The sequence below is a fragment of the Delphinapterus leucas genome, chromosome 10 (genome assembly GCF_059928025.1).
Source record: "Delphinapterus leucas isolate spDelLeu-1000000601 "Yukka" chromosome 10, BTC_Dleu_Yukka2, whole genome shotgun sequence".
NCBI lineage: Eukaryota > Metazoa > Chordata > Mammalia > Artiodactyla > Monodontidae > Delphinapterus > Delphinapterus leucas.
In genome coordinates, this window is record NC_143138.1 from 68,641,325 (window position 1) to 68,663,194 (window position 21,870).

Consider the following 21,870-nt stretch of genomic DNA (forward strand, 5'->3'; position numbering starts at 1 on the left):
ACCCCCAGCTCAGGCCCGGCCTGGCCTGTGACTGAGGCCAACCCCTGCCCAGGGTATAGCCAGCTCGGGTCTGAATACCCCCTTGCTCTGTTGTCCTGGGGCTGTCTGTCCCCCAACCAGTGAGAACCAGAGGACGCATCACTCAGAGACCCCAGGAAGGGCAATTGGCCATTATTTGATATGCCAACTCTGAGCAGCTGGCAGTGCTGCTTTCAGTGTCATCTTGAGAAGGAGCCTTAGGCCCAACAATTAATGATGTCTGCCCTGGGTGTGGCATCAGGAATGGGCAATTGAATGGCCACCCCTGTATAACTCCTTGTCTGTACACAGCTTTTTACAGTTTACAAAGCACTTTCACATCCATCCATGACAACCTGTGACGTGGGTAGTTCAGGGAGTGTTGTCATACCCATTTCACAGATGTGATGGGGTCACTTGCTCAGAGCCACCATGCATCAGTGGCAGAGCCAGGCTGGAACCCAGTGCTCCTGCCCAGAGGGCCCCACTGCATGTTCCTTTCTCCCTCCACCCGACCCCAGGAAGGCCGCCCCTCCTGATCTGCCAGTACTGGGTGCCAAGGATCCAGCTTCTCTTCTGTGCTGAGGACCCACGTGTGTTCATACAACGTGTGGTCCAGGCCAACGCCCTGCGCAAGAACACGGAGGCGCTGCTGCTATACAACCTGTATGTGGACTGTATGCCCTCCGAGGGCCAGCGGCTCATCAGTGAGCAGAGCCTGAGCAAGATCAAGCAGTGGGCCATGAGCACACCTCGGATGCGCAAAGAGCCCTCGTGAGTACCTCCCCCAGACCCTTTCCCACACCAGAGCAGCACCTCCTCCAGGGAGCTGTCCAGTGGAAAAGCTGCCCAGTGGGGGAGGGGGGTGCTCCCTCCATGCTCATCTGTTTGGGGCTGTCTTGCCCACTGCATTATGGATTTCTTGGGCCCCAAACAATTTCTTGTTCATCTCCAGATCTCTCATATCAATATGGACTCATGGATTCTTAATTTTATTCCAAGGGTTATAATCTCTTACTACCATTTTTAATTTTGATGCTCAAATTGTCCCAGCTTTGGCCAGTGGGAGCCTCTTCAGGCTGATTCCTGTGTCCATTTGATATGTTCTTATTGTTCATTGAGTATGCTTTTACTTTCTGGCACAGCAAGAAGTTCCAGGTTCATCTTACTTTCCCAGACCCAGCCCTGAAATCAGCTGTTTTCCCAAGGAACCCTGGTTCCTCTTGGTGGGGAATGGTATTTAGAAGCTAAGATTTTGACATTAAGATGTGCTCATTGCTACTGGGAAATCAATACTTTGAAGCCCTTAGAGCAGATAGATCTAAGATATATACGTTATTTATTTATTTTATATCATATCATATATTCTTTAAACTTTTTTTAAAATTTATTTTTGGGGCTTCCCTGGTGGCACAGTGGTTGAGGGTCCGCCTGCCGATGCAGGGGACACGGGTTCGTGCCCCGGTCCAGGAGGATCCCACATGCCGCGGAGCGGCTAAGCCCGTGAGCCATGGCTGCTGAGCCTGTGCGTCCGGAGCCTGTGCTCCACAATGGGAGAGGCCACAACAGTGAGAGGCCTGCGTACCGCAAAAAAAAAAAAAAAAATTATTTTTGACTGCGTTGGGTCTTTGCCGCTGTGCGCAGGCTTTCTCTAGTTGTGGCTAGCAGGGGCTACTCTTCATTGCGGAGCACAGGCTCTAGGCGCTCAGGCTTTAGTAGTTGCAGTGCGCGGGCTTCTCACTGCAGTGGTTTTTCTTGTTGCAGAGCATGGGCTCTAGGCACACAGGCTTCAGTAGTTGTGGCACATGGGCTTAGTCATCGTGGCTTGTGGGCCATAGAGAGCAGGCTCAGTAGTTGTGGCACACGGGCTTAGTTGCTCCGCTGCATGTGGGATTTTCCTGGACCAGGGCTTGAACCCCTGTCCCCTGCATTGGCAGGCAGATTCTTAACCACTGCATCACCAGGGAAGCCCCTCATACCATATATTCTTATATTACATTATGTTACATATAACCTCCATGCACATGTCTTTATCTATTATATATCTATCTGTTAAAAAACATGAGTTCATACTGATATCTTCATATTGATTTCAAACCACAGGGCTCATTCTCACTTGTACATATTTGGTACTTCTTTTTCTAAAAGGAAATTGGCTTTTATTCCTCATAGTATATTTACTTATTTTCTCAGTCCTGGAATACACAGAAAGTAGTTTCAGTTGCTTAATCCATACCCTTTGGAGGAAAAACTCTACAAAGTAATCTTTGATATTTGTTTAGTTTTCTTTTTCTCTTTAAAAAGAGAGGGGGTGCTTCCCTGGTGGTGCAGTGGTTGAGAGTCCGCCTGCCGATGCAGGGGACACGGGTTCGTGTCCTGGTCTGGAAAGATCCCACATGCCGCGGAGCGGCTAGGCCCATGAGCCATGGCCACTGAGCCTGCGCGTCCGGAGCCTGTACTCCGCAATGGGAGAGACCACAACAGTGAGAGGCCCGCGTACCGCAAAAAAGAAAAAAAAAAAAAAAAAAAGAGAGGGAGTATATAGTCCAAATACTATGTTCAAAAGTTACTTGGTTTAGTTCTTCCCACCCTGCTCAGTGGGATATATTCATTTGATGAATATATATATAGCTTGGTCCGTTTGTTTTATAAATATAAATAAATATATGTGTATATATATAGAAAATACATGTAAAATATACATATAATATGTGTATTATATTGTAATATATACATATATATTGTTATATATTACATTATATATAATATGTATGTATAAAATTTAGAGAGAATATATATATGTAAATATTTCTTTATGTGTATAATATATACACACATATATAAAACATACTCACTAATATATGTTACTCAAAAAGGTATACTCAGAGATTTGTGCCTCTTCACTCTCATTCATTCTATCCTATCCACATCTCCCATCTTTTCCACTCTGTTCCCACTCATAGGTAACCAATATCACTAGTTTCTGGTTTATTTTTTCTGTATTTCTTTTTGCACAAATGATATTTTCATGTATATTTTCTTATCCCCCTTCTTACATGCAGGGTAGTACACTATAGATATTCTTTTTATTTTGCCTTTTTCATTTACAATACATCCTGGGAATCAATCCTTATCAGTTCATTGAGTCTTCCTTCATTCTTTTTTATAGCTGCATAGTAATCTATTGTGTGGATGTACCATGTATCATGGTTTATTCAACCATTCTCTAATACATAGGCATTTAGGTAATTTCCAGTAGTTTGCAATTACAAACAGTGCTACAATGAATAATCTTGTGCACTTGTATATTCATATTGATGGAGGTATAGCTTTATATAGTGTATATTCTGAGAAGTGGAATTGCAAGGTCAAAAGATGAGTACTCACTGTACTTTTGTTAGGTATCACCACATTTTCCTCCATAAGGATTTTGCATGCCCACCAGCAATGTGTGAGAGTGCCTGTTTCCCTACCCCCTTGCCAAGAGTGCGTTGTTATACAATTTAATTTTTTGCCAGTCTGCAAGGTAAGTCTGTAAGTATTATAAATGAGGCTGAATGTCTTTTCAATCTTTTCATATGATTAAGGACAAGTTTTATATCTTTTTGTGACCTGTCCATATTTTTTGCCCATTTTTTTCTCTTAGGTTTTTGGGGTATTTTCCCTCTAATGTTATGAGTTCTTTATATATTAAGGATATTGGTTCTTTTTAAAAATAATTAATTAATTAATTAATTTTTGGCTGCGTTGGGTCTTCGTTACTGCCCGCAGGCTTTCTCTAGTTGTGGCGAGCGGGGTCTACTCTTCGTTGCGGTGTGCGGGCTTCTCACTGTGGTGGCTTCTCTTGTGGAGCACAGGCTCTAGGTGCGTGGGCTTCAGTAGTTGTGGCATATGGGATCAGTAGTTGTGGCTCATGGGCCCTAGAGCACAGGCTCAGTAGTTGTGGCGCACAGGCTTAGTCGCTCTGCGGCATGTGGGATCTTCCCAGACCAGGGATTGAACCATGTTCCTTGCATTGGCAGGTAGATTCTTAACCACTGCACAACCAGGGAAGTCCCAAGGATATTGGTTCATTATCTGTGATGTATGTTGTAAATATTTTCTCCTGGTTTGTCAGTTGTATATTGACTTTTCTTATAGTAATCTTTGCAATATAACTTTAAAAGTACGTAAACAGTTTTATTAATCATTTCTTCTATTGCATCTGGATTTTGAGTCATAGTTAGAAAGTCCTTCCCTATATTGAGGTTTTCTTCTAGAACTTGTATGGTTTCATGTTTTTGCCTTTTATATCCTTGATTCATCCTTATGTATGGTATGTGGTATGGATCCAATTTTATCTTTTTCCAAATGGCTAACTAACATTTATTAAATGGTTTATTATTACCCATCAACATTTATTGAAACCTCCATCTATGACACAGTGATTTGAGAGGCCACCTTTATCATACACTAATTTCCATGTGTACTTGGGTCTATTTCTGGATTTTCTGTTCTATTCCATTGTTCTGTTTGTCCATTTATGCACTCGTACTACAGTTTTTTTTTCTATAATTTTTTAAATAGATTTATTTATTTTTGGCTGCATTGGGTCTTCGTTGCTGTGTGCGGGCTTTCTCTAGTTGCAGTGAGTGGGGGCTACTCTTGCAGTGTGCGTGCTTCTCGTTGCAGTGGCTTGTGGAGCATGGGCTCTAGGCACGCAGGCTTCAGTAGTTGTGGCTCGCGGTCTCAGTAGTTGTGGTGCACTGGCTTAGTTGCTCTGTGGCATGTGGGATCTTCCCAGACCAAGGATTGAACCCGTGTCGCCTGCATTGACAGGCGGATTCTTTTTTTTTTTTGGCAGGCGGATTCTTAACCACTGCGCCGCCAGGGAAGTCCTCGTACTACGGTTTTTATTTATTTATTTATTTATTTATTTATGGCTGCACGCGGGCTTTCTCTATTTGCGGTGAGCGGGGGCTACTCTTCATTACGGTGTGAGGGCTTCTCATTGTGGTGGCTTCTCTTGTTGTGGAGCACAGGCTCTAGACACGCAGGCTTCAGTACTGTAGTACGCAGGCTCAGTAGTTGTGGTGCGTGGGCTCTAGAGCGCAGGCTCAGTAGTTGTGGTGCACGGGCTTAGTTGCTCCGTGGTATGTGGGATCTTCCCGGACCAGGGTTCGAACTCGTGTCCCCTGCATTGGCAGGTGGATTCTTAACCACTGCTCCACCAGGGAAGTCCACTACAGTTTTTTAATTTTTATTGTTTTGCGGTACGCGGGCCTCTCGCTGTTGTGGCCTCTCCTGTTGCAGAGCACAGGCTCTGGACGCGCAGGCTCAGCAGCCATGGCTCACGGGCCCAGGCGCTCCGTGGCATGTGGGATCTTCCCGGACTGGGGCACGAACCCACGTCCCCTGCATCGGCAGGCGGACTCTCAACCACTGCGCCACCAGGGAAGCCCCTACAGTTTTAATTATAGATATTTTACAGTATGTTTTAATGTCTTGTAGGGCCATTATGTATATGGTAAAATATACATAATATAAAATTCACCATTTTAACTATTTTTAAGTGTACAGCTCAGTGGCATTAAGTACATCCATATTGTTGTCCAACCATCACTACCATCTATCCATAGAATATTCATCATCCCAAAGTGAAACTTTGTACCGATTAAGATATAAGACCCATTCCCCTCTCCCCCAGCTCCTGGCAACCACCATTCTATTGTACTTTCTGAATTTGACTACCCTAAGTACCTCATATGAGTAGAATCATACATACTTATCCTTTTGCGAATACTTCCTTCACTTAGCATAATGTCTTTCAGTATCATCCATGTTGTAGCACGTGTCAGAATTCTCTTCCTTTTTAAGGCTGAATAATATTCCATTGTACATATATACCACATTTTGCTTATCCATTCATCTGTTGATAGACACTTGATTGCTCCCATCTTTTGGCTATTATGAATAATACTGCTGTGAACATGGGTATACAAAGATAACTTCATGTCCCTGCTATCTGTTCTTTTGGGTATAAACCCAGAAGCAGAATTATTAGATCATATGGTAATTCTATTTGTTGTTGTTTAGTTTTTGTTTCATAATCATAAACTTAACTCCGTAATCCAGCTAGACTTGGAAGGGGATAAGGAAAACTTGGAACCCCCAAAACTGCAGTGAGAGCACAAAGATTATAGGTTATCATGAGCAAATGAGAGAAGGAATGGTCTGGTAGTTAAGATACAATACAAGTCAAATTTATTAGAGTTATCCACAGTCAGAAATGGTGAGCTTCTTGCTGGTCTTGCCAAACATGGACCCAAAGCACTCCATGGTTTTCACAATATTCATGCCCTCTTTCACCTTGCTAAAGACCACATGCTTGCCACCCAACCACCCAGTCTTGGTAGTGTAGATGAAAAACTGGGAACCATTTATGTGGGTCCACAATTTGCCATGTACAAGATGTGAAGACCCATATGCTTCAGAGTGATGCTTATTATCAAATTTCTCCTTGTAGATAACTTGCTGCCAGTGCCATTATGGCATGTGAAGTCACCACCCTGGTACATAAACCCTGGAATAGTTCTGTGAAAGTAGGGACCTTTATAACCAGATCCTTTCTCCTCAGTGCTCAGAACACTCAAGTTTTCTGCTGTCTATGGAACTTTGTCTGCAAACAGCTCAGATGAGACATGGTCCAAGGCGACATCAACAGCGAATGTCAAAGAACGCTGTGGGGTTGACCATGGTGGGGTAGTGCAGGGTGGCTTCGGGTGGCATCGGTGGTGTCGGCAAAGCCCTATTTTTAATTTTTTGAGAAACCACCAACATGTTTTCCATAGCAGCTGCACCATTTTACATTCCTAGCAGCAGGGCACAAGGGTTCAAATTTCTCCATATCCTCACTGACACTTTCTATTTTCTGTTTTTTTTTTCCTTAGAGTAGCCATCCTAAAGGATGTGAAGTGGTATCTCCTTGTGATTTTTATTTGCATTTTCCTAATGATTAGTGATGTTAAGCACTTCTTTTCATGCGCTTATTGGCTGTTTGTATATTCTTCTTTGGAGAAATGTGTATTCAAATTCTTTTGCCTATATTCAAATCTAGTTGTATTTATTTATTTAGTTAGTTAGTTATGGCTGTGTCGGGTCTTAGTTTTGGCACGTGGGATCTTTCGTTGCAGCGCATGGGCTTCTCTTTAGTTGTGGCACACGGCCTCTCTAGTTGTGGCGCACGGGCTTAGTTGCCCTGTGGCATGTGGGATCTTAGTTCCCTGACCAGGGATCTAACCCGTGTACCCTGCTTTGGAAGGTGGATTCTTAAGCACTGGACCCCCAGGGAAGTCCCCAGTTGTTTTTTTGTTGTTGCGTTTTAGTTCTTTATATACTTTGGATATTAATCCCTTATCAGATATGTGATTTGAAGATATTTTCTCCCATTCCATGGGTTGCCTTTTTATTCTGTTGATAGTGTCCTTTGTGTAACTAGGACACAAAGGTTTTCATTTTGGTGAAGTCCAATTTGTCTGTTTTTCCTTATTGCTTGTGACTTTGTGTCATGTATAAGAAATCATTACCAAATCCAATGTCGTGAAGCTTTCTTCCATGTGTTCTTTTAAGAATTTTACAGTGTTAGATCTTATGTTCAGATCCTTGATCCATTTTGAGTTAAATTTTGCATATGGTCTTAGGTAAGGGTCCAAGTTCATTCTTTTGCATGTGAATATGCAGTTTTCCCAGGACAATGTGTTGAAAAGGCTGTCTTTTTCCCCATTGAATGATGTTGGCACCCTTGTTGAAAATCATTTGACTATATATATATGAGGTTTTATTTTTGGGCTCTTTTCTATTCCATTGGTCTCTCAGTCTGTCTTTATTCCAGTACCACATATTTTGATTACTGTAGGTTTGTAATTAATTTTGAAACTGAAAAGTGTGAGTCTTCCCACTTTGTTCTTTTTCAAGTTTGTTTTGGCTATTTGGGGGTCCCTTGAGATTCCATATGAATTTTAGGATGAATTTTTCTCTTTCTGCAAAAAAAGTTGTTGGGATTTTGATAGGGATTTTGCACGCTTATTTCCTCACGTGAGCTTTAGTATCAACTTGTCTAGTTGTATTTTTAAAACACTTGGTATTTTTATTGTGATAGCATTATATTTTTAAATTACCTTAGGTATAGCTGACATTTTTGGGATCCTGAATTGTACTATCCAAGAACAAGGAATGTTTGTCCATTTGTTCAAGTCTACTTCTGTATCTTTCAGTAGTGCTTTAAAGATTTTTTCATATAGGTTTTGCATATTTCTAAGTATTTTATCTTCTTTGTTGCTATTATAAATGGGCTTTCTCTACTCTTACATCTATTGATTGATTTCTTTATGCCAATTTACATCCTGTTACCTTCCTAAAATCATTTAATGTTTGAGTTTATCATTGATTCTCTGGGGCTTTCTAAGTGCACACTATCTGTAAATAGAGATAGTTTTACTTATTATTTTCCAATTCTTATTCCTCTAATTACTTTCTCTTGTCTAATTGCATTTTCTAATACCTCCAGTACAATATTGAATAGTAGTGGAGACAGTAGGCTTCATTACCTTGTTCCTAATATTAGTGGAAATACCTCTAGTGTTTCTGCCTTAAGAAAAATGCTAGCTTTAGGGTTTTGTTTATTTAATAATGTAGCTGTTGATTACTATTTTCTTAAATTTCTTTTTTGTCACAGGCTATTTAAGTACCCGTGGAGATAATCATATGTTTGTCTCCTTAGATCTATCCACATGGTGAATTATATTAATTGATTTGCTAATATTGAGACAATCTTGCAATCCTTTAATAAATCCCACTTAGCCATGGTGTATCATTTTTTTTTAACATCTTTATTGGAGTATAATTGCTTTACAATGGTGTGTTAGTTTCTGTTTTATAACAAAGCAAATCAGTTATACATATACATATGTTCCCATATCTCTTCCCTCTTGCGTCTCCCTCCCACCCTCCCTATCCCACCCCTCTAGTGTATCATTTTTAATGTGGTATTAGATTTTGTCCATTAATATGCTATTTAGAACTTTATCATTGATATGTGATATTGGCTTGCAATTTTTTTTTGTATTTCTTTATACAGGTTTGAAGCAAAGTTATACTTGCTTCATATAAAGAATTTTGACATTTTCCATCTTTTTCAGTACTCTGGAGCAATTTATGTTGCATTGGGGCTGTGTGGTCATTCTTTTGTAAAACCATTTGGACATGGGGCTTTTCTAGTTTTTCTATAACTTTATTTTTCTACAGATATTTGATCTTTTTAAGCTTTCTTTTTTCTAATGGAGTCAATTTTGGTATACTTTGTTTCTCTAGAAAATTATCCATGTTACCTAGTTTTAAAAATATATTTGCATAGACAACTCTTGTTGTCTTGCTTTGTATGTTGCTTTTGAGACATCTGATGTCAAAGTCCCCTTCTCTTGTAAGTTGTTTGATTTTCTTTTTTCTTGGAGACCTTGGAGATTTTTTTTTTTTTCGTCTTTAAAGTCTAATCATTTTACTAGGGTATGTCCTAGAGTTGATCATTCTGATATTTTTTTCCCAAGTACACAATGGGCCTTTTAAATGTATAAATTCAGATATTCTTTTATTTCTGGAAAATATTCTTGAATTGTAGTTTTAAATATTAGTTCTGTTCCATTGTTTTGTTTCTCTTCATCAGAGACTCCATACTATCTATCTATCCATTTATCTATCTGTTGTGTTGCTTCTTCTTTGTCTGTTTCTAATTCAACTACTTTCTGATCCTTTTCTGTTCTTTCTTTTTCTAATTTTCATTCTCTTGGTTTTATTCGTGACTTTAAATGTATTTTATTAACTTTTTAATTTGACTGTATTATTCTATGGCCAACTTGTAATTTAGCTTTCCTTCATAAGATAATTTAGTTTCTTCCATTTTTTTCCTGAGTCCAATTAAATATCATTTCTTTTCTTCCTGTTATTTGCCTATTTCTATGTTTTATTTTTCATATGCCCAAATACTTTGAAGAGATTTACTTTAGTTTGAAGTGTTGTGTTAGTTTTCTTCTGCTTTGTCTTTTTTTGTGGGGTGTGTGAGAATTTTCATCAATTAAGGTGTTTTTCTTTTTCTTATAGTAGCTTTATATAAATGTAGCCTTTCACCTACCTATTTCATTGATTTGTAAAGATTTACAAGATTTCTAGTCCCAGGACGCCCTCCTCTGTTAGTATAGCAAACTGTTTTTATTTATTTATTTATTTATTTTTAATAAATGGCCATGTAGGGGGGCGGGTGTTGGGGGGAAGGGTCATGTGTCCTCCAAATTTTTTGTTCTCTCTTGCAGGACTCTACTTTTCACTTTTGTTTCTTTCTCCCTCACCCTCCAATCTCCAAAGGATTCCTCTTCTTTCCTTTTACCTTCCCCCCTCATAAGTCATGCCTTTCAGAGAATCCTACCTTGAACGCATGCAGCTAAATCCCTTCCTTTTAGTAAGTGCTGTGATTTACCAGGACTCTTGTTTTTGCAGTTAGGAGAGACTTTCTCTTTCTGGAAGGATTTTAGGTCCATATGGGGGCTACCATACACCACTCTTCTGCACAGTTTTTCCCAGACTGCCCTTGTTCTCCATGAAGGCTTGCAGCTGGAGTGTGAGTGAGAGTGCACTGGGAGTTGATGTTTATTTTTCTACTTGAAGATAATGTGAGTTTGGACATTCTCTTTATTCTAGTTATGCTAAAGGTGTACGTTTTGGGTAGTGCTATTTGTTTTTCTTGCTTTTCTTTTCCTCTTCTCTTTTTTTAAAAAGTGTGCTGGGAGAGTTGAATTGATGTGGCCATCATTATCATGGTCGTCCAGAATTCCATTTCTTGAGTTTTATATCATTTAGAGTATCTTTGGCTATAAATTACAAAGATGCTTGGCTCAGATTGGCTTAGAAAACAGGGAAATTCATTTCTTTACATGTAACAAGAAATCTGATGCAGGACATCTCAGGCTTGGACCTCAGGGCTCTGTCTGGTGTCTGCTGGCTTTGTTCTCAGGGAAGATGGCAGCAGCAGTTTCAGAAGCACAAGGTCCAGAGTCCATTGACTCCTGCTGTGGATTAGATTCCCTAGAAATAGAGCCTGTTTCAGGGATTCATGTACAAGTGATTTTTTGGTGCAGTCCTCTTAGGAGAATCTACAAGCAAGTGAAGGAGGCAGGATAAGATGGAGGAAGCATCTAGGCAGAGGTGGGGTTTTAGGAGAAGCTAGCCTCTGATCCCACAGGGAATTCTGGAGCATGAATGACACCACAGAGTTTGTCCTGAGGTTGACAGGACAAGGGGGCTTGATTCTATATCTCTGCATCAGTCACTGGTCAGTCACAACTGGGTCCTGTAGCCACTCCTAAACAATTACAGTCGGGACCCAGCCCCACCAGGATCGACGTGGACTAGTTGAGATATACCCCTGGAGCTGGGGATTGTTCATCTTCCCCTGAGTCATGTGAGAAAGGAATAAATCTGGAGCAAAAGTGAGGTGCAGTTAGGAGGCAATGGATATCCGTCAGGCGGCCAGCCACGTGTGTGGCAGGTACCTATCTTGTGCCAGGACTGGGGCACAGTGGTGAGCACCCCCAACAAAGGGCTCTCGGTCTAGTGAGGAAGACAGGCAGTGAAAAAGCTGGGTGTCTGGGTTCTGATGGGTACTGTGATGACAGAGCAAGGTAAGGGAATAGAGATGTCTTGGAGGGGCTGCTTTACATCAGGTGGTGAGGAAAGGCCTCGCTGGGGTGAACATTTGAGCTGAGGCCTGCAGTGCAAGGCGAGAAGAGGATTCTGGTTGAGGCAACAACGGTGTCGAAGCTGAGAGGTAGAGACACGTCTGGGGGATGTGAGGAGCAGTAGGGGGTTAATGCAGCCGGAGTGGACCAGAGAGGGCGCTGTAGCCTGGGAGACACTGGAGACGGAGGCCGGACGCCATGAGGCAGGCACAGGTGTTAAGAAGGAACGCGTTCACAGGCCTGCAGTGTGAGAGGAGTCAGGGAAGGGCTTTGAGCAGAGGATCGGCTTGACCATTTACATGTTTAAAATATATTTTTTTTTTCCTGCCAAGTGGAGAATGGGTTTTAAGGGGGCAAGAGGGGGAGGCAGAGAGGTCAGTGAAGAGTGGGAAGCAAAATGGGCAGACTCAGGGACTGATGTGATCCTGGGGGCGGGGGTGGCATAGAAGAGGCACGACGGGTGCTGGTGGCTGGGGGCCAGGTAGGAGGTGTGCCCAGGAATGCAGAAGGGATGCCCCAAACTCATGTCCCCAGAGCCTGGGGCCCAGCTGGCCCACAGTGTTGTGGTGGGGGGGTGGAGCCCCCCTGATTCCACCTTCTCTGCTCCACATGGGCAGGGTTCTGGAGCACTTCAGCAATCTTTCGAGAGAAGTGAACCTGGACTACGAGCGTAGCATGAACAAGATCAACTTTGACAAAATCGTCTCCTCCAAGCCCAAGACGTTCTCCTATGTGACCCTGCCTGAGAAAGAGGAGGAGAAGGTGCCCAAGCAAGGTGACGCTGGCTAGACAGAGGCAGGCCCACGGCCACCCACGGCCAGAGCCCCTCCTGCCCCTCCCTCTGGGACCTCCCCTGTCCCCAGCATTCATCACCTTCTTTTCCTACCTGTCTGGAGAGCGGGGGGTTGTGGTTGTGGGGGTGGGGTAGAAGAAGGCTCTTTGATTTATTATTTTTTTAATTTTAATTTTAAAATATTTATTATTTATTTATTTATATGGGCTGTGCCCGGTCTTAGTTGTAGCATGCGGGATCTTTTTAGTCGCGGCATGTGGACTTCTTAGTTGTGGCACGCATGCGGGATCTAGTTCCCCAACCAGGTATCGAACTTGGGCCCCCTGCAGTGGGAGCGCAGAATCTTACCCACTGGACCACCAGGGAAGTCCCCGAAGGCTTTTTTAAAAATAGTAGTCTGAGCAGTGCAGAAGTGGCAAGGTAAACATGGACTAGGAAAGCAATTGTCCAGAAGTGGATGAAAAGTGCTCTGATTTTCTGACCTAGGGACATGCAGTCCTTTTCTTCCTCCAGTAGCAAGAGTAGGTTGGCACTGCTGCAGCTCCATTTGACATGTGGCAGACCGAGTCTCGGAGCTCCTTGCTTGGAGCTCTCTGATCCCTGCCCCAGCTTCCATGTGTGTGAGGTACCCAGGAAACTGTGGTGGGGTGCAGACCATGGGCACTCCCAGGAGCCTGATGCCCACGTCTTCCTTTCTTGGTGCTCCAGGGCAGGCCCCAGATGGGCCCCAGGGGTTGTGTGCAGGTTGGCTGGGAGGGAGTGAGGAGGGAGCCCATGGTTCTCACCCACCTTCAAGGGGCCTGTGATCCAGAGTGACCTGGAGGGAATTGGTTTACCCACCCCAGAGTGGGCACTTCACTGTGGAGTCTTGGGGTCACCCAGCTAGGCCATGGGGAAAGAGGGGTTCCAGGGACATGGGTGTCTCTTCCAGGGAGGAGGCAGGAGTTGTTCCCTCCATCAATACCTGGTAGATCTGCCCTGACCCCTGGTACATCCAAGGCCCATCTGACACTGGCCCTTGACCCCCATCCCTGCAGGACTGGTGAGTGTCCCCCAGTACCCATTCCAGGAACAGAAGGCAGACTTCACCTTCGTGTCCTTGCTCACACGGTCGGAGGTCATCATGGCCCTCAGCAAGGTGCGGGCCGAGTGCAGCAAGGTGACCGCTATGTCCCTCTTCCACTCAAGCCTCTCCAAGTACAGCCGCTTAGAGGAGTTCGAACAAATCCAGTCACAGACCTACTCCCAGGTGCGTGGGCATGCAGGGCACAGAGGGTGATAGCGGGCCAGGGCCTCGGAGCTGATGGGCACAGACAGGGGCCCTGGGAAGCCCGGAGTTGATCAGCCGAGAGCCCCTGCTTTCCTTAAAACCAGGCCTTGCCTCTTCCTAGACCTTGCGGGAAGCTGGGGTGGGTGCCAACCGGGTGTTTCATCTTAGAGAGAAAAGGAAAACCAGGCTGGGCTCCCTTTCTAGTCCTTTTCCATCCCAACACTGGTGGCCTCTGAAGCAGACTCCCAGTCTTGGAAAGGGGAGCAGGAACCCCATGCACCCCCATATCTACCTGAGCATGGGAGTGTGAGGGGGAGAGGTGCAGCCTCATGGGAGACAGGCACCAGTGGGCCCAGGAGGAGAGCTCCTTTTTGCTCCACTCTGTGCCTCGATCTCTCTCTCTCTGCCTCATTCTCTGTGTCTCTGTGTCTCTCCCTTGGCTGGAGGGAAAGCCCTGCTTTTGCTGCCCCTCCCTCCCTCATCCCCCCACCTCCAGAAGCCCTGGTCCCTGGGGGTCATAGGGGGTGTTGGTTGGCAGGGCTTGGCAGTAAGTTGGGGTTGTAGGGAGATCCCTTCATGGTCATCTGAGTCTGGAGAGTGCCCGAGCATGGTGGCTGTGGGCAGTGCGCCTGCAGGCAGCCACATGATGCCACCTGTGGCCACCGCAGGTGCAGATGTTCCTCAAGGACAGCTGGATCACCACGCTCAAGGTGGTCATGCGCAGCAGCCTGCGTGACATGAGCAAGGGCTGGTACAACCTCTACGAGACCACCTGGGAGGTGTACCTCATGTCGAAGCTGCGCAGGCTGATGGAGCTGCTCAAGTACATGCTGCAGGACACGCTGCGCTCCCTGGTGCAAGACTCTCTCGCCAGCTTCGCGCAGTTCATCAGCGATGCCTGCTGCAGCGTGCTCGACTGCGCCGACGACATGGTCTGGGGCGAAGACTTCATAAACAGCCCCTATAGGTGGGGCTCGGCTGGGCAGAGGCACCTGTCGACACCAGAGCTGTTCCTTGTCAGGTGCCGGTGGCTAGGGCGGTACAGGGTCAGGGGGCCAGGGCAGCCAGGGGCAGGGTGCCCAGCACTGCTGGGTCCTGGACACAAGGGTGGGCCTGGCTCCTGCCCTGGTTGCTGGGGAATGTCCCAGCAGCTCTGCCTGGCATGTCTTCTGGTGACTTCCATCTCTGTCACTGAGTTCCTCAGTTGAGAAGTGTTTTTTGAGCACTTGCCATGAACCAGGTGGGGTTCTAGGGGAACAAGAGGGGTGCGGCCCCTGCTCTCACATGGGCACAGACAGCAATCAAAGAAACAAACAGATACAGTCATTGCTGATCTCGGCAGGGGCTCTGACATCCAGGAGAGGGGACGTTGCCAAGGGGGTCAGGGAGGAAGTGGCATCTGAGCCAAGAACTGAGACAGAGGAAACCAGCCATGAGGGGATGGTGGGGAGGGGGCAACAACTGGAGGACCTGGAGGCACGGAGGGAAGAGAAAAGTTGGGGCCGTCATGGAAGGAAAGGCCAGTGGCTATGGCTGGAGAGGGAAAGGCAGGGAGGGTTGGTCAGGATGACTCGGGAGAGGTTGCGAGGACCAGGCCAGACCATGTAGAGCCTCCTGCGGTCATGGTTGGGGGCTGGATTTATTCTGATTATGGTCAGCAGCCATCAGAGGGGAGTAACAATCCAAATTATATTCCAAAACCATGCTCTGGGTTTGTGAGGATGAGTGAGGCAGAAGAGAAGTGAGACCAAGGCTCTTACCATTGTCTAGAAAAGGGGTGATGGGGCTGGGTAGGGCAGATTTGGGGCAGTGAATAGGCTGTAGTGCTGGGGAGAGGATGTGTAGGAGGAAGAGGGCAGGGGAGGAGACCAGGCTGACTCCTGGGGTCCACTGAGCCCTGGTGGGAGTCAGGGAACATGGAATGTCTGAAATGCTCATTTGAGGTCAGGGTGGTTGGCAATCCAGAGTGCGGGCGAGGCTTGGCTGGGATCTAGGCTTGAAGGTCGTTGCATGTAGTGGGTGTCTGGAGCCAAGGATGGTGGGCTCCCAGGGAGAGCATGGACGCCACAAGTGCCCAGGGCCTCTCCAACCTTCCCTGATGACCTCAGGACCGCGTGGAGGTCGTCCTCCCTCTCCCTGGTGCCCATGGGCCTCTGGACAAGTGGCAGGAATGGAGGACCCTGTCTGGTTGGTGTGGGTCTTTCTTTCTGGTAACTTGGAGGTTTCTGGGAAGAGGGCAGAGGCAAGTCTCGTGCATGAAGAAGCTCCAGAGCCATAATGCCGGCAGCAAGGGCAGGGACTGGGCTTCCTGTGCGCAGCCCTCTTCAGGCCCCTGCCCACGATCCGCCCGACCACTGTCCCCGCAGGCCCCGCAAGAGTCCCCTGTTCATCGTGGACCTGGTGCTGGACAGCTCAGGGGTGCACTACAGCACGCCGTTGGAGCAGTTCGAGACTTCTCTGCTCAACCTCTTTGACAAGGGCATCCTGGCCACCCACACGGTGCCCCAGCTGGAGAAGGTACAGCGGCACTTATGCCAGGGTGCTGCCACAGTGTCAGAGCAGTTCAGCTTCATCATGGCTGGCAGTGTGCTCAGCCCTTTAATTCTTGTATAGCTCATTTAGTCCTCACCACAAGCTGAACTGGGTACCATTAACATCCCCATTTTGTAGATGAGGCTTGGAGAAGTTTTGCCCAAAGTCATATAGCTGCTAAGGGTCAGACCTGCGATTGGAACTAGGCTCTCACCCACTCCTGCCACAGCCATGTCTGACCCAGATCCCATCCAGCTCCTGACCTCTCTCTTCCACTCAAGATGTAGACAGAGACTGACCTCCACTCTCGGGACCCCTTCTCAAAGGTCCTCATTCGTCACCACAGCACAGCCTGCTACCCCAGGCCCCACAGCTGCTGTAACTCCAGTCCCCTCTTCTGTCCCTTGCTGGTCAGTCAGAGACATCAGTGACCTGGTTGTCCCTGAGCCAGGCAAGGCAGAGGAAGATGCTGTCCCTTGGTGGGCCACCTGGGCCTCCCGCCTTGTATTAGTCCACAGCCTCATCTAAGAGACGTGGCAGCAGACCCTCTGCCCTGCCCCCACCATGCTGTCTATGCTCGGCCACGCTGCCGCTCACTCAGTCTTTGGACCACACTCCAACCCTTCTGCCCGCCTGCCCTGTGGCTCATCCAGCTCTGTGCGCCTTCCCACCTTGCCCCACAGCTGGTGATGGAGGACATCTTCATCAGCGGTGACCCCCTGCTGGAGTCGGTGGGGCTTCATGAGCTGCTGGTGGAGGAGCTGCGGGCCGTCATCGCCAATGCTGTGTGCAAGGCCACAATCCCACTGCAGGCCTACGCCAAGGAGTACAGAAAGTACCTGGAACTGAACAACAATGATGTTGGCACCTTCCTCAAGTGCGTGGGTGCGTCAGAGTGTGTCTGCTTGTCTGTGTGACCCCCACTCACCCTCTCACCACCCTCTGCCCCTCGTGGGTGCCCGCTGTCCACAGGGCCTTCCAGACGCAGTGCCCGTCGGCCGAGGAGGTGCGGGAGGTGGTGCTCACCCACCTGCAGGAGAAAGAGATCCTGGACAGCTCATTGCCCAGCATCATCATCATCGGTCCCTTCTACGTCAACGTCAACAACGTCAAACAGAGCCTGTCCAAGAAGTGCAAGGCCCTGGCCACTTCCATGCTGGACATCCTGGCTAAGAACCTGCACAAGGAGGTGGATGATGTAGGTGCCCACCTGCCCGGCCCCAGAGACCGCACCAGCACACACACCGTGCATATGTAGTGAACTCCCATGAGTGAGGCTCAGGGTTGTCTGCAGACATCCAGGCCAATGGAAGGGTCTGGAAGTCACCCTGCCTCGACCCTGCCTGGGGTCATATGGGAGGTCCCAGGAAGTGGGGGCTTCTATCTTTTCCCCTGGACTTGTAAAGAGCTGGGAACCCCTCACAAAGAACACCCTGAGATGATCATTTCGCAGAGCTGAGGGTGTGCAGGTGCAGGCGGCTGGGGAGGGGGAAACGCACTGGGTGACCTTCAGCTCCCCAGTGTGCTGGAAGGGAGCACCTCTTTTCAGAATGCACCGTAGGATGTGGTGGGGTGGGGGCAGTTCCCTGTTGGGAGATACTGGGACCAAGAAGGAGGAGCAGGCCCCTGGGAAGGCAAGGGAGGGGCACACGGCCTCCCCAGCGCCCTCCCCCTCCTGCCAGATCTGTGAAGAGTTCCGCAGCATCAGCCGCAAGATCTATGAGAAGCCCAACAGCATTGAGGAGCTGGCTGAGCTTCGTGAGTGGATGAAGGGCATCCCCGAGAAGCTGGTGGGGCTGGAGGTGAGGCGGGTACACGGGGGGCTGGGGGCTGGGGACAGGCAGGGGCTGGGAGAGCAGGAGCCGGGAGGCTGGGAGTGAGGTAGACACACAGAGAACAGTTGGCCTCGGAGGGTTATGAGGCTGGGTGCACAATGCAGATTCAGAGCTATGCTGTTTGGGCGGTCAGGAGGGCATGAGTGGGGGGCTGGAGTTTGGAGGTGTGGTGGCCCAGGCCCTTGGAGCCCTGAGCCCAATGCCAGCACCTCCTCCACCACCCCAGGCCTCCCCTAACACCCAACCACTTTGGGGAGCCTGGTCCCAGTTACCCTCCCACCTCCCAGGTACACATAGTTCTCATCAATGCCTATACATGCAGGATCGGACTGTGAAGGTCATGGACGACTACCAAGTCATGGACGAGTTCTTTTACAACCTCAGCACAGATGACTTCAATGACAAGTGAGTGTGAGGTCGATCCTCACTCCAGGCGGGTGGTGGATAGCGGGAGGTGGGGGAGGAGGTGCTGAGCCATGGCGGCTGCAGGCTGTGCGGTCACACGGCTCCACGTGGGCCAGGGCCACGTGGCCAGTGGGGCAGAAGGAAATCATTTGGCCCTCTTGGTCTAGGGACCCTGCTGCCCCCCACTCTGTCTCCATTCTCTATCCCATCATTGGCCTGACACACACATGTTCACTGGGCCTGGGATCCCCTTGTTTGTGGTTGAGGCCCTTGGGGGTCCTTGGGAGCATGGCGAGAAGGCAAAGCCCAGCCTGGTGGGCGGTCCCTGGGGAGGAGCACTTGTCCCCACCCAGCTCAAGAGCCTCATAGGAAATAGCCTCAGGTTGGGACTGCCTTACTGAGGCCAAGAGACCCCTTGCCCAGCCTGTCTTATAGCCTGGGGCTGGCTCCAGGTTGCCAGCGTCTGGGAGAGACTGGCACTGTCTCCTGGAAACCCTGCCCAGGAGCCCTAAGTCACCTGCTTTATGGGACATCCTGGTGCTCAGGGTGGCCTCCCCCACGATCTGCAGCCCAAGGCCAACTGCAAGCAGAATCTCTGAAGCCCACAGGGTCACCAGGTCAGCCAGGCAGAGGGAGTTGATATGAAGGAAGCTGGTCTGGTGGCCCTGTCTGGTCACCAAGGAAATGCAGGCCAGAGGCTGTCACTTTGCCTCATCTGAGCTGAGGCCCCTTACAGACCTGGGGAACTCAGGATCGCTTCTCTTATTTTGGACACCATTCCCTTCTTGTCCTGTCACTGCGCTGGGCACATTGGGTGTGCATCTCCCTGGAAGCTGCCCACAATCCCAGGGCGGGGACTGCTTTCCCTGCCAGGCAGCCCCACACTGCAGTGGTGGCAGTGGCTGCCTCCAGGCTCACTTCTACCTCCCGGTTGCCCAGCCCCGGCTGCTCCAGCTGCCACATGGATCCCCCATTCTCCCCTTCACCCTGGCCTGCACACCCCATGATTTCAGTGTGACATTCCCCCCTATAACCCATCCCTTCCCCATCCAGATGGGCTGCCAGCAACTGGCCTGCTAAGATCCTCGGGCAGATAGAGATGGTACGGCAGCAACACATGGAAGATGAGGAGAAGTTCCGCAAAATCCAGATCATGGATCAGAACAACTTCCAGGAGAAGCTGGAAGGGCTGCAGGTGGGGCTGGGTTGAGAACACACACACACACACACACACACACACACCCCCCACACACACACACCACACACACACACCACACACACACCACACACACACCACACACACACACACATACCACACACACCACACACACACACCACACACACACACACACACACACACCACACAGCTCTCCAGGGCCAGGACTTGCCCCTTGCAGTCAGGAGGTGCTGTGTCAATGTTTGCTGGGCGAGTGAACAAGTAGCTAAAAGAATGAACTGAAAGGCCAGAGAGGTGCCTGGGCAGCAAGTTCCAGGAAATTTCAGAGTAGCAAAGAGCTCCAACCCCTCTGTTGTGTCCTCATGGGCACTGTGTCTCCATCGGACCTTGCTGTGTTACCTTGGGGTGGTCAGCTGCCTGTGATAGGCCAGGAACCTCTCACTCCAGGAGAAAGTCCCCTCAGAACTGGGAGATGTTGATGCTCTGGGGACCTCAGTTTCCCTGGGTGTGCACAGGGATGCGTGGGCATAGGTGGGCCCACAGAGGCCTCTGATCCCTTGCTCCTTGGCCTGCAGCTGGTGGTAGCTGGCTTCTCCACCCACGTGGAGATTGCGCGAGCGCATGAGATTGCCAACGAGGTGCGCCGGGTCAAGAAGCAGCTGAAGGACTGCCAGCAGCTGGCGATGCTCTACAACAACCGCGAGCACATCTTTGGCTTGCCCATCACCAACGTAGGCCTCCTCTGGGCGCACTGCCCCCCAGCCCTGAGAAGGGCTCGAGGAGGAGCCCATGGCATTTGCGGCCACGTCTGGAGCCAGCTGCCAAGTAGCAGGGCCCTGGCATTTGGGGTGGGGGGGCAGGACTGAGCAGGCTGCAGAGAAGAGCTTACCCCCGTCTCCTGGCCCCTAGGGCGAGGAGGCTGCCTGGACCCAAGCAGGAGGCTGGAGGCTCAGTGCAGGCCTTGCTCAGCCACTCAGAGCCCAGAGCCCATGGGGGGAAGGAAGAAGGGAGGCCAGGCCTGAGTCCATGGGGACAGGATCAGGGACAGCAGCCAGGAGCAAGGAGGGGCCCCAGAAGGAGCATTGTGGAGAGAGACTGGGGAGCACCCTGACACAGCCCCAGCTTTTCTGCCCCTGCAGTATGACAAGCTCTCCAGGATGGTGAAGGAGTTCCAGCCCTACCTGGACCTCTGGACCACAGCCTCCGACTGGCTGCGCTGGTCGGAGAGCTGGATGAACGACCCCCTGTCAGCCATCGACGCAGAGCAGCTGGAGAAGAACGTCATCGAGTCGTTCAAGACCATGCACAAGTGCGTGAAGCAGTTCAAGGACATCCCAGGTAGGCAGCCCAGCCAGCCCGTCCCCTCCTTCCCTGCCTGTGCCAGCTGCCTCTCACCCCCGCCTGCTCTGCCCGGCAGCCTGCCAGGATGTGGCCTTAGACATCCAGGCCCGCATTGAGGAGTTCAAGCCGTACATCCCGCTGATCCAGGGACTACGCAACCCTGGCATGAGGACCCAGCACTGGGACATGCTGTCCAATGAGATCAACATTAATGTCAGGCCCAAGGCCAACCTGACCTTCGCCCGCTGCCTTGAGATGAACCTGCAGGACCACACTGAGAGCATCAGCAAGGTGGCCAAGGTGGCTGGCAAGGAGTACGCCATCGAGCAGGTGGGCCGCCACCAGCAGGCCTGCCCTGCCCCACCCACATGCTGCCCAATGGTGTGGGAATGTGACGGTATGGGGCCCCATTCACCAGGCCAAGAGGTTGAGGTGCATCCTATTAAGTGCGTTAATAATGCATATGAAGTGCTTGGCATGGTGTCTACCACCCCTATTATTATTCAGTTATTCCTCTCAAGTTATTCCTCTCTCAGGAAGGTGCTGATAGCATTACCTCATTTAACAGATGAGCAAATTAAGGCTCAGAGAGGTTCAGCAATTGGCCAAGGTGGCATAGCCAATAAGGGCTGGAACTGGGACCAGAGCTCCTAACCAGTGCCTTAGCTGCCTCCCAACATGCTTGTTCATGCATGTTGTACACATACACCACATGTGAGAGTGAGTCAGCCTTGGAT

General features: G+C 48.9%; 1 protein-coding gene and 1 pseudogene across 1 annotated transcript in view; one reads left to right on the forward strand and one right to left on the reverse strand.

Moving 5' to 3' along the window:
* Nucleotides 1-21,870, forward strand: part of DNAH1 (dynein axonemal heavy chain 1) — a 75,235-nt gene that overhangs the window by 10,700 nt on the left and 42,665 nt on the right. Inside the window, 13 exon segments of the mRNA XM_089919440.1 lie at nt 540-792; nt 12,398-12,555; nt 13,611-13,822; nt 14,512-14,810; nt 16,210-16,360; nt 17,059-17,252; nt 17,348-17,573; nt 18,058-18,177; nt 18,533-18,615; nt 19,669-19,810; nt 20,368-20,523; nt 20,932-21,130; nt 21,210-21,463. Of these exon segments, the coding sequence (XP_089775566.1) occupies nt 540-792; nt 12,398-12,555; nt 13,611-13,822; nt 14,512-14,810; nt 16,210-16,360; nt 17,059-17,252; nt 17,348-17,573; nt 18,058-18,177; nt 18,533-18,615; nt 19,669-19,810; nt 20,368-20,523; nt 20,932-21,130; nt 21,210-21,463 (2,447 nt within the window).
* Nucleotides 6,008-6,946, reverse strand: LOC111174311 (peptidyl-prolyl cis-trans isomerase A pseudogene; annotated as a pseudogene).